This window comes from Eublepharis macularius, chromosome 17, assembly GCF_028583425.1.
Source record: "Eublepharis macularius isolate TG4126 chromosome 17, MPM_Emac_v1.0, whole genome shotgun sequence".
In the NCBI taxonomy this organism is placed as follows: domain Eukaryota; kingdom Metazoa; phylum Chordata; class Lepidosauria; order Squamata; family Eublepharidae; genus Eublepharis; species Eublepharis macularius.
This window is the reverse complement of record NC_072806.1, coordinates 31,318,865-31,331,284: the sequence shown is the minus strand read 5'-3', so window position 1 is coordinate 31,331,284 and position 12,420 is coordinate 31,318,865. Positions and strand designations below refer to the sequence as shown.

The 12,420-nt window shown below is 49.7% G+C and overlaps 1 protein-coding gene across 1 annotated transcript in view; it reads left to right on the top strand.

Annotated features, from left to right (window-relative positions):
- The window catches only part of NXN (nucleoredoxin), a 90,469-nt gene that overhangs the window by 74,141 nt on the left and 3,908 nt on the right, over nt 1-12,420 (top strand). Inside the window, exons 6-7 of the mRNA XM_055001948.1 lie at nt 904-1,083; nt 9,000-9,124. Coding sequence (XP_054857923.1) covers nt 904-1,083; nt 9,000-9,124 — 305 coding nt within the window. The remainder of the gene's footprint in view (nt 1-903; nt 1,084-8,999; nt 9,125-12,420) is intronic.

The window sequence follows — 12,420 nt, the reverse complement described above, 5'->3', positions numbered from 1 at the left end:
GGCCTCAAGAACAACAGACAGGGAATGACTTCCTGGGAAGCACAGAACATACACTGTTACGATTTGGGGAGGCTGAGGCTCGAAGGTCTGCTTTGTAATTCAGCAGCAGCAGAGACCCCAGGTGTGGAACTGGAGTGGGGCTAAAAACCCTTTTCAGCCCCGGTGCCTTGTCTGTGTGTGTGTGTGTGTGTTCACTGCAATCTCGGGTTGTCGTTGTCTTCTGCCTGGAGTTGGCTCTCTTCTGTGCAGTCTTAGCCAACTTCCTTTCCATTGCTCTGTTGTTGTTGTTGTTGTTATTATTATTATTTCAGTTTATAAACCACCCATTCTCAGGGGCTCTGGGCGGTGAACAACAGTTAAAATCAATAAAAACAAGAAAACAATAATTCTAAAATCAACATACAATAAGCAATAATAAAATAAATTAACCAAGTACATTAAAGTGCAATGGTGGGGAGAACCCCCCACCCCAAAGGTGGGAGGCCGACATGACACCACCCCCCTTCAACCACCGAACGCCTGGCAGAACAGCTCTGTCTTACAGGCCCGGCGGAACGATAATATGTCCCGCTGGGCCCGGGTCTCCATTGTCAGAACGTTCCACCAGGCTGGGGCCAGGACTGAAAAGGCCCTGGCCCTAGTTGAAGTGAGGCGGGCTTCCTTAGGACCGGAGACCACCAGTAAACATTTATCTGCTGATCGAAGCAGTCACCGGGGAACATACAGGGAGAGACGGTCCCGAAGATATGCCGGTCCCAACCTGCTCAGGGCTCTGTTTGGAGGGGGTTGCTAACGGAAGGGGGCTCTTAAAGGCTTCCCCGTCATTGCTATCACCATCCCGGAGATTAAAACGTTTCTGTTTCCTCTTCTCCTCCCCCTCCCCGGCTTTGTTTTCTGCTGCAGGGATCCCAACTCTCATCATCCTGGACCCAAAGGGAGAGGTGATCACACGGCAAGGCCGGGTGGAAGTACTGAACGACCTGGATTGCCGGGAGTTCCCCTGGCACCCCAAGCCGGTCCTGGAGCTGACGGAGGCCAATGCTGTGCACTTGAATGAGGGCCCGTGCCTCGTTCTTTTTGTGGGTATGGAACCCTGGAAGTCCCAGTGGAAAGGCTCTCTCCCCCTTTCCTTACCGTTGCCTCTCCCCCTCCTTCACCCAGCTACCTTCCAGGTCTTAATTCTCCGTCCCAGTCACCTTCTCTCTTCCTGAACTTAATTCCCCACCGTCCCTCAGCTGGGCTTAATTTTCCACCCCCTCCTGGTTTCCACCACCCCCTCCCCTGGCCTCTGCCTTCGGCTACCCTTGCCACACTCCCCTCCACCTCTCCCCTGTCCCCCACCCCTCTGCTCTGTACCCCCGCTGGGGAAGGTGATAGCCACAGTTGGCTGTGCATGTTGGCATGTGTGCCGCTGTTCCACAGGGGCACTTCCTACTGGACCCAGATAGCCCAGACGAGCCTGATCTCATCAGATCTCAGAAGCTAAGCAGAATCAGTCGTGGTTAGTAAATTGGATGGGAGACCTCCAAAGAAGACCAGGGTTGCAGAGGCAGGCAATGAGAAACCACTTCTGTTAGCCTCATGGCATGAAGACTCCACTAGGGGTCACCATAAGTCAGCTATGACTTGACGGCGTTCTGAATTCTTATGAATCTTAGCTTTTGTTTTAAGGCATCCAGAAACCTGTGAGTGCAGAGGTGTGCTCGAGAACCCTGCTTTGTGGTGATGGGGGCAGTGGAAGGTGGCATATGATTTCTGATGGCTTTCATCCCCTGCCTGCTGCTTTGCCCTTCCCTGTCTCTAGCAGAAGTAGGATGCTAAAGGAGGAGGCATCTTGCAAGGTGCTTAGTCTCTTTTTTCAACTGCAGAGTTTAGCTGCTGGTGGAGCAGAACTTGAGTCCATTTGAGTCGATGGGAGGGGCCATGGCTCAGTGGAAGAGCCTCCTTTTTGCATGCAGAGGTTCCCAGGTTCAATCCCCAGCATCTCCAGTTAAAAGGACCGGGGAACAGGTGATACAAAAGACTTCTACCCTGGAGAGCCACTGCTGCAGACAATACTGACCTTGCTGCACCAGCGCTCTGATTCAGTATAAGGCAGCTTCATGTGTGTTGATTCGCAATTTTTGTGTGTGTGTTGCTTTCGGGCTCAGGGTGAACAGTGTGCTCGGTTGAGCATTCTCCCCAAAGACTAATAAAAGCAGCCTTGCAGGATCAGACCAAGCCAGGCTCACGGAGTCCAGTCCCTGGCTTTCGGCAGATGTTTTTTGGATACTTACCATCAGGGCTTTTTTTCTGGGAAAAGAGGCGGTGGAACTCAGGACTGCACAATGTCGTCACTTTGGGTCAGCTGGAACAAGGGGGGGGGAGTTTTTTAAATTTTAAATCGCCCTCCGCAAAATTGGTCACATGGCTAGTGGCCCCGCCCCCTGATCTCCAGACACAGGGGAGTTTAGATTGCCCTCCACGCCGTATGGTACAGAGGGCAATCTAAACTCCCCTCTGTCTGGAGATCAGGGGGCGGGGCCACCAGCCATGTGACCATTTTCAAGAGGTGCCAGAACTCCGTTCCACCCTGTTCCCGCTGAAAAAAAGCCCTGCTTACCATCAAGAGCTGGGAAAATCTAGAAAATGGGGAAGCCCTCCCTATTGGGTCCCCAGCAACTGATATCCAGAATTCTGTAAATGGAGATTTGATCTTCAGTCATGCCTAACAGCCTCCCTTTCCATGAATTGGCCTCGTCCTTTCTTTTAAAAGCCACCGTGGCCAGTCACCCCATATTGTGGCTGTAAGTTCCACAAGTCAGTTTACACCCTCTCTTCCTGACCCTCAGCCTGCTACCAGGCAGTGATACCCAACCCCACCCCTGAGTGATCTTCTTCACTTCTCTCCCACTCCCTCGAAATTCCTGGCCAAGCAAGAGTGCAGAGATGTTGGCGGCTGCTTTTTGCCCGGACAATTCCCCCCAATCCTGGGATGTTTAGTATGTTAATCGGATGAGCTGTTTCGCACTGTGTTGAGGACTATGCCCCATTACTCTTCTGAGAATGGCGGTTCTGGAAGCTGCATTCATTGCTTGCCCCCCTTGAAGCTGATTCCAAGACCTCACGCTGTGCCTGAATGTAAGATCGTTTGTTGCCCCCCTGCGGTGCAGGGCCAGTTTCCTCCCTCTAGTGGCTTTTGCATCGAAGCTCTCCCAGGGCTCTGGGTTTGTGAGCATTGCAATCCCAGGACAGAAGGGGGCAAGCATTAAATCTGCCCCCCCCCCCGTGTAATGAGATCTTTGTGTTCCATTTGATCTCACCCTTCATCTCCAATCTTTTATGTGTCTGCCAAGCATTTCAAAAGGCAGCTCCTCTTCGCCACGTGCAGGGATTCCCTGAGCTCGCCCCATCACAAACTGTTCTTCTTTGGCAGCCTCAAACTGCTGCTTTGGCTATTGAGGCAAATCTGTTGATGCAATTATATATCGTAAGTTTTATCCTGTTCCCCTCCTTCCAGGATGTGGGGTTATCTGTATTTATTTGTACAACAGCCCTGTCAGGTAGATTAGACTGAGAGCAGCTCAGATCCAGAATCTCTAATTTAAGTCCAGCCCTCTTATTTACTGTACCACTCAGATGATGTGAACACCTCCGGTACTCAGACCCATTGTTGTATATTTGCATGCATTCTTTCTGTAATCCTAGCAACAGCCCTGGAAGTTAGGCTAGTGTTATTAGTGCCATATCATATTTGCGGAGGTTCTGGTTAAGAGAGATAATGGCTTGCTTAAGGCCACATTGTGAGTTAGTAGCCAAGGCAAGACTTGAACAAGCCGATCCCTCCAGCTCGGAGCCCCTCTCTGTCCTGAAAACAAGTTGCAGGATTCATGGTGGAAGGGAGAAAGAAGGTAGACGTTTTTGGAGCTCCCAGCAATCACTTTTGTGCAGAGATGGGCCGTAGCTTATAACAAAGCTGAAAGAGGTTTGAGGAGTGTCATTTTCCAGAGTGTGTGTACACACACTTTCTCCTTTCTGATTAAACAGGATTTGCAAGTTTCCGATGGCCCAACTAAGAAGGCTGTTGAATTTGGCAGTCCTGCCACTTTGACTAGGAAAATCCCCATTTGGTTCTTGCTTGTGCAAATCCATTAGGTGTTTTTGGCAGGGGGCATAACAAAGTCACACAGTTTTTAGCATTATTTTTTATGTCAAGTGATGTCAAGGAAGTAAATAAATGGGGCACTGGGCAAAACAAAAACACTGACAGCGTCAAAATATGAAAAAGGACGGATTTGCACATCCCTTGCTCAGTCAAAAGTGAGGGCATTGGACCCACTGTGTTTTGTACTGAGTGGAACGAAATGGAGAAATAGTATAGAGTCCAGTAGCACCTTTAAGACTAACCAACTTTATTGTAGCATAAGCTTTTGAGAACATAGTTCAGATGCATTGTCAGCTTTCGAGAACCACAGCTCTCTTCATCAGATGCATCTGATGAAAAGAGCTGTGGTTCTCGAAAGCTGACAATGCATCTGACAAAGAGAGCTGTAGTTCTCGAACGCTTATGCTACAATAAAGTTGGTTAGTCTTAAAGGTGCTACTAGACTCTTTACTATTTTGTGACTGCAGACTAACACGGCTAACTCCTCTGGATCTATGAAATGGAGAAAAGCTCCATTCTTTCTGTGTCATCTCTAGATTCAGCCAAATTGTCAATGTAGAGCCAACTGGACCTCTGGCAGACTTTTGCAGAGGCATCTGGCAGTCCATGCTGGCCCTGGAAGGAGTCTGGGCCTTAATTCCATAGAGTATGACACTTTTCTGAGTGTGCTGTTTCTCCCAAGAAGCTTTTGGCTTTTTCTCCACGTGGAAATTCTATATTCACGTCTGTTTGTTTCCTTTCGAGAAGCAAACTTTGGCTTGTTTCCGACCATTTCAAATCTGGAAAAGGCACACATTTTACAGACAGATTGTTTTAGCTACCAGAAAATTGCAGTCATCTTGGAACAACGGGAGTCTTGCCACACCCTCCAAATTCAATTTCCAAATTAATGTGCATTCACAGCACCTCGGGTTGAGTGTTGCGAAGCAGTACTGCGGGATAGAATTCTGGCTGCTTCCCTAGGCTTTTTTCATTGAATGATTTTTTATGTTTTCCTGACTTCTTTCTTCATTGGGTCCAATCCCCTCCTTCCATCTGACTGTTGGATTACAGTTTATCTTTAATCATGAACAGAAGCCTGTGGCCTTATGTAAACATTTCTTCGTAACAGGATATGTCTGTATGTTTGGAGAAGTGTGTGTGTGTATAGTTTTGAAAGTCCAGACTTGCTGAAACGGCACAGAAATGAAGGACTATGTCTGTTATTATCCGGATAAGGGATACAGAATTCTCCCCCTTCTCTTGGTTGACTCCCTGGCCTGGCCTGGGTTTGTTTCTGCTGTCCAAGAGTCCCAGTTGTAGGAAAAGTGTACAAGGCGTCAAAAGGCAGAGTCCCTTTGACTCACACCTCTCTTGCTGCTGCATTGAGCCTTCCCAGCTTCTACCAAAAAAAGAAGTCTGTGGCACCTTAAAAAACTCGCAGATGTGTTGTGGCAGGCGCCTTTGAGGCTCAGTGGCCGCTTTGCCGGAAGTGGATTCCTTCCCAGTCAGCAGAAAGGTATCCGCAGCAGTGTCTGCTGCTATAACCAAATGTGCCTGCCCCACTTTCTTTATGGCTGATCCGGCTTTCAGCACCCGGATCTGTTGCTGTCACGTTTCGTTGGGCTCTGGAACAATAAAAAGACAGAACTTGTTTAGCAGATACGGAAATGGGATGAGTGTCGGCCTGACAAGCTGCGATGTCTCTTTTCCCGCCTGGAAATAAAACCCTCCTGCCTCGTTGCTGTTTTGGCTGCCTCTGCTCACCTTTCCCTGCACATAAGTAATTCATAACCTGCTGCTGCCCCCCCCCCTTTCAGCCTTGCTGTGGCTTTGGGTATTTATTCAGTAGAGCTGAACTCCAGAGGCTGACTGAACAGGAAGGAACACACCCCCCCACTGTCTTTCACAGGCTGGGGAGGGAATAGCTGGTCTGGCTCCCTTCCTCGGTGATTGATGGCTCCTGTCCTCCTAATGATAGACCCAGAGCTCTGCAGAGAGCTGCTTTCTCAGCAGACCTCAGTGAGCACCTGTGGGGGGGCAGTTCAGTGGGCTGAGTTGGGGAGGGGGAGATGAATGCAGGAAATGGGCCCGGGCACTGAGGACACTTCTCACAAAATGGCTCCATATGGCAAATGTCGGGGCACCCCATTGTGGCCGAGCAGGACCTAACGTCAAGCCCTCCTAATTAGCCCCAAGAGTGGCCCGTAGCTGTCAATCCTCCATTTTCAAACCTTGGCCTTGTGTGTGGGGAGAAAAACAAATCCCACGTTTGCCGCTTTCAGTGGTCAGAGTATTTCCCATAAATGATCTTTCTGTGATTCTTACAACCAGGGTTTTTTTTTCTGGGGAAAGAGGTGGTGGAACTCAGTGGGTTGCCAGCACGGGGGGGGGGGGCAACTCTTGGCAGGAGGTGGTGCCCCTGGTACCATATGTGCGCCCGCTCCCAGGGCCAATGATGTCACTTTGGGTCAGCTGGAACAAGGGTGGGGGGTTTAAAGTTTAAATCTCCCTTGACGAAAATGGTCACATGGCCGGTGGCCCCGCCCCCTGATCTCCAGACAGAGGGGCGTTTAGATTGGTGTGGAGGGCCATCTAACCTCCCCTCTGTCTGGAGATCAGGGGGCGGGGCCACCGGCCATGTGACCATTTTCAAGAGGTTCCGGAACTCCATTCCACCGCGTTCCAGCTGAGAAAAAGCCCAGCTTACAACAACGCTGTAAGGCAGGGCAGTGTTCCATAATACGGCTGAGAGAGAATGGCTTTCCTGAGGCCACCTGGTGCGTTTGTGGGAGAAGCGAGATTTGAACTTGCAGCCACTGACCATGTCTGCTTTTCAGGCATTCCTTCCCAACCGAAAGAGCTGGAGACTTGGAAGAAGCAATCGAAGCAGTTCTTTTCAGGCTCTTGCACCAAGAACGGATTCTGCATTCTACCATTTCTCTGTGTTTTTTGTGGAATCACAGCTTGTGGCTGTTGTTCTGTGCAAGTTTCCCAAATTGACTCTAGAAAGCCCCCCATCCGCCCGTGCTGTTGGAGACCCGCTCTAGTGCGCTCTTCTGGCAAAAGGGTTGTATTTTATGATGCCCTCCTCTTTTCTCCCTTGTGTCACAACACCCTTTGACCAAACAAAGGGGGCCTCGGAGTAGCTAGAGAAAGCACTGTGGATTGGAGTGTGTGTTTGTGTGTCTGTGTGAATGCAATTTTGTCTCTTAATCGTTTCTGCATCGTAGGCCTTGCCACCTACTTGAAAGTCATGGGAGGTCAGCCAGAAGGCAAGAAACTGGACTGGAGCCAGTTTTCTGGGCTGGTGGGGAAATTAATCCCATTAATAATCTCACGGATGCAGCCGAGGTTTGCTCCCGGAGTCCGTCCTCTGTTTTAAATATGAGGGTGGGGTGGACAAGGTCCCCCCCCCCAGAATCCCTCCTGGGACACGGAGGACTGCCCCCTCTCCCGCCCCAAGTCTAGGCAGCAGCTGAGTTCAGAAAAATCAAAGCTTTCTTTTTGCAGCTTCTGAACTGAGCTGCTTTTGAGCCTCTTGTGTTGTGGGGGGAGAGGGCAGAGGCCGCTGGCCTTCCAGGTGGCTTGAGACAAGGAAGGTTTTAACAGCCCTGCCTCTGCCATGGCTGCCCTTAAGTGGAGTGGGAAGCAGGTCCTAATTCAGTACTTTAAAAATCACTCTGTGGAATTAAACTTCACACTGCAAAACCTGCCGATTGCAGGTTTATGTCTACTTGGAAAAGGGGATCGGATGAAGTCCACGTGCGTAATTGATCTTATCGGCACCCATGGTAGTTTATATGGAGCCTCCCGGATCAGAGGCAGTCTACCCCTGATTGCTTGAAACCATAGACTTGTGTGCCCTGCATCTGGCTGGCCGCTATAGGAAATAGGGTGCTGGCTGGTTTAAACATGCAGGTCACGGTGGTTTGACCTTTGGCCTGACGGATGTGAAACTTGGTCAAGGAAATGCTCCGGGGGTCTTTCTCTCACCCCGTTCCTTTGTTTGAAAAACAGAAAAAAATGGAATGAATATTATTTGAATCATTTAGTTTTTAATCTAGATAATCCATCCAGAGCTGCTAACACTTTTTTTCCCTACTGAGCATTTGAACTGTGCCATCCAACGTCCGATGCGCCCACCCCGAGTAATGGTCCTTTTCTTGCCACGCTCCATCATAATATTTATTTACATTATTTATACCCCACCTTGCTCCCCAGTGGGGGCCCAAGGAGGCTTACGTAATTATCTTCTTTATTTTACTCCGCAACAACCCTATGAGGTAGGTTAGGCTAGGGGTGTGACTGGCCCGAGGTCACCCAGCAAGCTTCCATGGCCGTGTGGGGATTTGAGCCTGGGATCTCCCGCCCAGATCCTAGTCCAATATTCTAAGCACCATAACCATGCTGGCTTTCTAAAATAATACAGGCTACTGGTTTCTCTCCATAGATAGAGAAAATGGAAGAGCAAACATCTCCTGGTTTCAAAGTGGATGGCGATGGTGCCAGTCTACCTGTCCAGCATCTGGGTTGCTCTGCAGGATGCCGCCCACAGAGGAGTACAGAAAAGCTGCAGTATATTATGGAGTTAGCAGAAAATTGTGCTCTTCTGAGCATTGTGGCTTCCCTTTTAAATAAAGTCCAGAAAGTCTCTGGGCCTCACTGTCCTCTTGTCATGAATTGCAAGAACACAGGGGCTGAACAGACTTAGGACCTGGATCCTCGAAGCTGCTGGGGAATTTTTATTTTCTCCAGACTTTTATGCGAAGCTTCAGAGAGGCCTGCTGTCCCCTCCCCACACACACACCAAAAGCTCCTCCTTGTGAATTGGATCCTGACCTCCCTCTGCCTTCTCTCTTGCCTTGCCTTACAGATTCTGATGACGATGGGGAGTCTGAAGCAGCCAAGCAGCTCATCCAGCCCATTGCTGAGAAAATAATCGCCAAATACAGAGCCAAAGACGAGGAGGCCCCGCTGCTGTTTTTCGTGGCTGGAGAGGTACGGGAAGGCCTCTGTGCGGTCTCTGGCATTGAATACCTTGTTGGATGTGGGCGGGGGGCGGGGGAGGCCTTGCTAAACATTCAAATTGGTGTGGACGTTTTCTTGCTGAGAAATGGTAGTTTGAGGGTCACATGGAAGTGGAGCTGTTCTAGCTGAATTCTCAGGACCTCTTGGCAAACTACAGTACTCAGAATTCTTTTGGAAAAGTCAGGTTGTCAGAAGGGGCGTACGGCTGATTGCAGAACAGGGTAGAAACGGAAGGAAACCTGTGTTTAGCATTGCAGCTACGGACAGAAGCGAGGAAGCCCCCTGCCTCAGACAGGAGCTCACTTGGCAGGCTTTAATCCTAGTTTCAGTGAACTAGGGTATGAACCACTTTGACGGGCTCTGCCTCCGAAATACCCTTCTCCTTGAAATTCGCCTGGGGGCTCTTCCATGTCCTTTCCATGCAAGTCTGAAACATTTTCTTTTTACCGTGGCTCTTAAATGAGGAGTTCCATCTCTTTTCTGCTTTTAGCCTGAGTACTGTTTTATGGCTATGATTTTAGGGTGCTGAATTTCTTGTGCTGTTTTTGTGCTCGTTTATGCTCATTTTTATGGCTGGCTTATGGGTCATTTTGTTTTAAATTTTTTTTGTATTCTTTTTTTTTTAACTTTGGGAGCCACCTTGAGCAGGTCTATGAGAAGGCAGCATATACATTTTCCAAGTGATTGTGAATTGTGCCTAATGAGATTTCCCTTGGAACTGATCCAGTGGGTGCAGCTGTGCTTCCTGATCAGAGTACAGTTGGCCGCTGCTTTAGGAAAGGGGTTATCCTGTCTATGCTGTGCATCTGTGTGGTAACTCTGGAACAGCAAAGCGCTTGGCGCATGCTCAGATATTCTCTTAGCACTTTCTGAGTGGAGCTTCACCGATATCAAATGGCACAGGAGCTCCACGGTCAAGAATAGTCTATCTTTGGATACCAGATGATGGGGGAGGGGGGTAGTGCCTTCATTTCCCTGCGGAAGAGCTTCCCAAAGAGTGGATGTTTGGCCTGATAAAACTGAAAACCCAGTGGCACATTAAAGACTCACAACATTTATTTCGATATGAGCCTTTGTGAATTATATATTATTTCATATTATAAGTAAATGTTGTTACTCCCACTAGACTTTTGTTTTATTTTGCAACACACCTACCCCTTCGGGTGAACCGGCAGAGGCAGTTTTCGTATTTAAAAAGCAGGTTCGGGGGCTGAACCCTGGATTTAGAATCCCACAATCCTCCATATCTTTCCCGTGCTGCCAGAACAGGTGTGCTTGTGCGCACGCAGACTCACACACACACTGCTTTTTCCAGACCTTTGTTAACAGCCTCTCTGTCCAGCCCACAATGCATCCACTCTCCTTGTCTTCCCCTCCACATATTTCACATCTCTGCCATCAACCCCCCCCCCCTCCCTGACATTTCTGAATGTCCTCCTTGTTGGAAGACAGAATTGTGAGACCAAGAGGGGTCCTCTTGCACCCCTTCCCCCTCCCAGATAGCCCCAGGAATATTCCCCCTCCCCTTTCTTTCTGGCTGGCCGTGGCTTGCGCTGGTGTGCACAGTGCTCGTCATTCATTCAGGACGCCATCTGCTTGCCACCTCACTGACAGCTGCCTGAATGACCCATTCATCACCTCCTCTATAGCGTCCGGCCGTCCCTGAGCATGCTAACCCTGGAAAAGGAGGGATTGCGGCATGCGCAGGCGACGCCCCCTTGATTGCGGGCACTGCGGTTTCTGTGGAAGCCGGGGCGGGGTTTCCGGACTCCATCTTTTCAGTTTGATTTAAAAAAAAAATAATAATAGTCCCACCAAATGGGCAAAGGGGATTACAGAGTGCAGCCTCCACCTGTTGGCTGCCGATAAAGGGCATCCGAAGGCACTCTGGCCAGCTGGATTCTGTGTCCGAACACACCAGAAATGGCCCCTGGCCTCTGGGGAGTCGGCACTGCGATCAGGCTGGGAGGACCCTTTTGTGAAACCCCGAAGGAGGAAGCGAGCGACGTCAAGTTTGCAGGCCGTCCGTCTGCTGTAGGTCACAAATGGAAGAAGGAGAGAACTGACGGCGCTGGAAAGACAGTTTGGCAGAACATCTGGGCGTTTGGTAGTCTCTGCCCCAAGCTCTTGTGTGTCACATGGCTTCATGGTCCACCCACAGAGCAAGAGCTCCACCCTCGCTGCGTCGTTGGATCAGCCGTGGCCCAACTGCCTTCAGCCCCAGGAACAATAACAGTCCATCCTCCTCCTTTCAGAACACGCCCAAGGCTGTCGGCGGTTTGAATTGTGAAAAGTCCATTGGGGCGTCTCCCTGAATCTTCATGCGCTCTGTGCGCTCAAATGCTTTGCTCATTTAAAAATAAGCAGGCATCATTATACAGCATGGGGAACGGGAGACCGGGGTGGCTGGGGGTGGCGGCACCCCCATGTATAATCTGCCAGAAGGGCAGTAGTTTTTTTTTTCTGAATTGGGGACTGTGAAGCCAGCCTACATTTTTATTAATCAGTAGTGAACAGTTTATGCATGACGATCACATTTTTAGTGCTTGAGTGTTCTGAGCCATTTATATGCATTGTCTAATTTTTACAACAGCCCTGTAAAGTAGGCCAGTATTAATGCCTTATCGCAAGCTGGTGGAAGGGGGAAGCTGAGGCCATTTAAAGTGATGAAGTTTGACACTGAGACTTGCTTGTGCTGGCTTAACTCTGAGTTTTGTAAACTGCTGCCATAGCTTGGTCTCTGGAAAGCTGCTTGTGTTTCCCTGCCTGTAAGTGGTCAGCTCTTCCAGGCCTATCTTGAGGACTAGGAAGATGCCTTTTTAAAATGGAAGCTGAGGATCTCAGTATGCTGGGGGAGTAGAGTTGCCAGCCTCCAGGTGGTGGCTGGAGAGCTTCTGGAATTACTAGTGATCTCCAGGTGACAAAGATCAGTTCCCCTGGAGAAAACAGCTGCTGTGGAGGGTGGCTCTATGGCATTATATCCCACTGAGGCCCCTCCCTTTCCAGGCTCCACCCCCCCAAATCTCCAGGAATTTCCCAACCTTGACCTCACAACCCTATGGGGGAGGGGCAGGGAATGTTGCCTCCTTCTCAGCTCTTTTGAGTTCCTTGGCCTGAGGACAGCTGGCAGGGCATGGCAGATGGCCTTCTGTTTGCAACCCTGGAGGGGCTTTAGTGCCAGAGGGAGTAAAATCTTAACTTTTGGCCTGGCTTTTGCCCTTTTTCAGCAGGAGGGGAGGTGGCCTCCATCATCCCATTGTCACGGT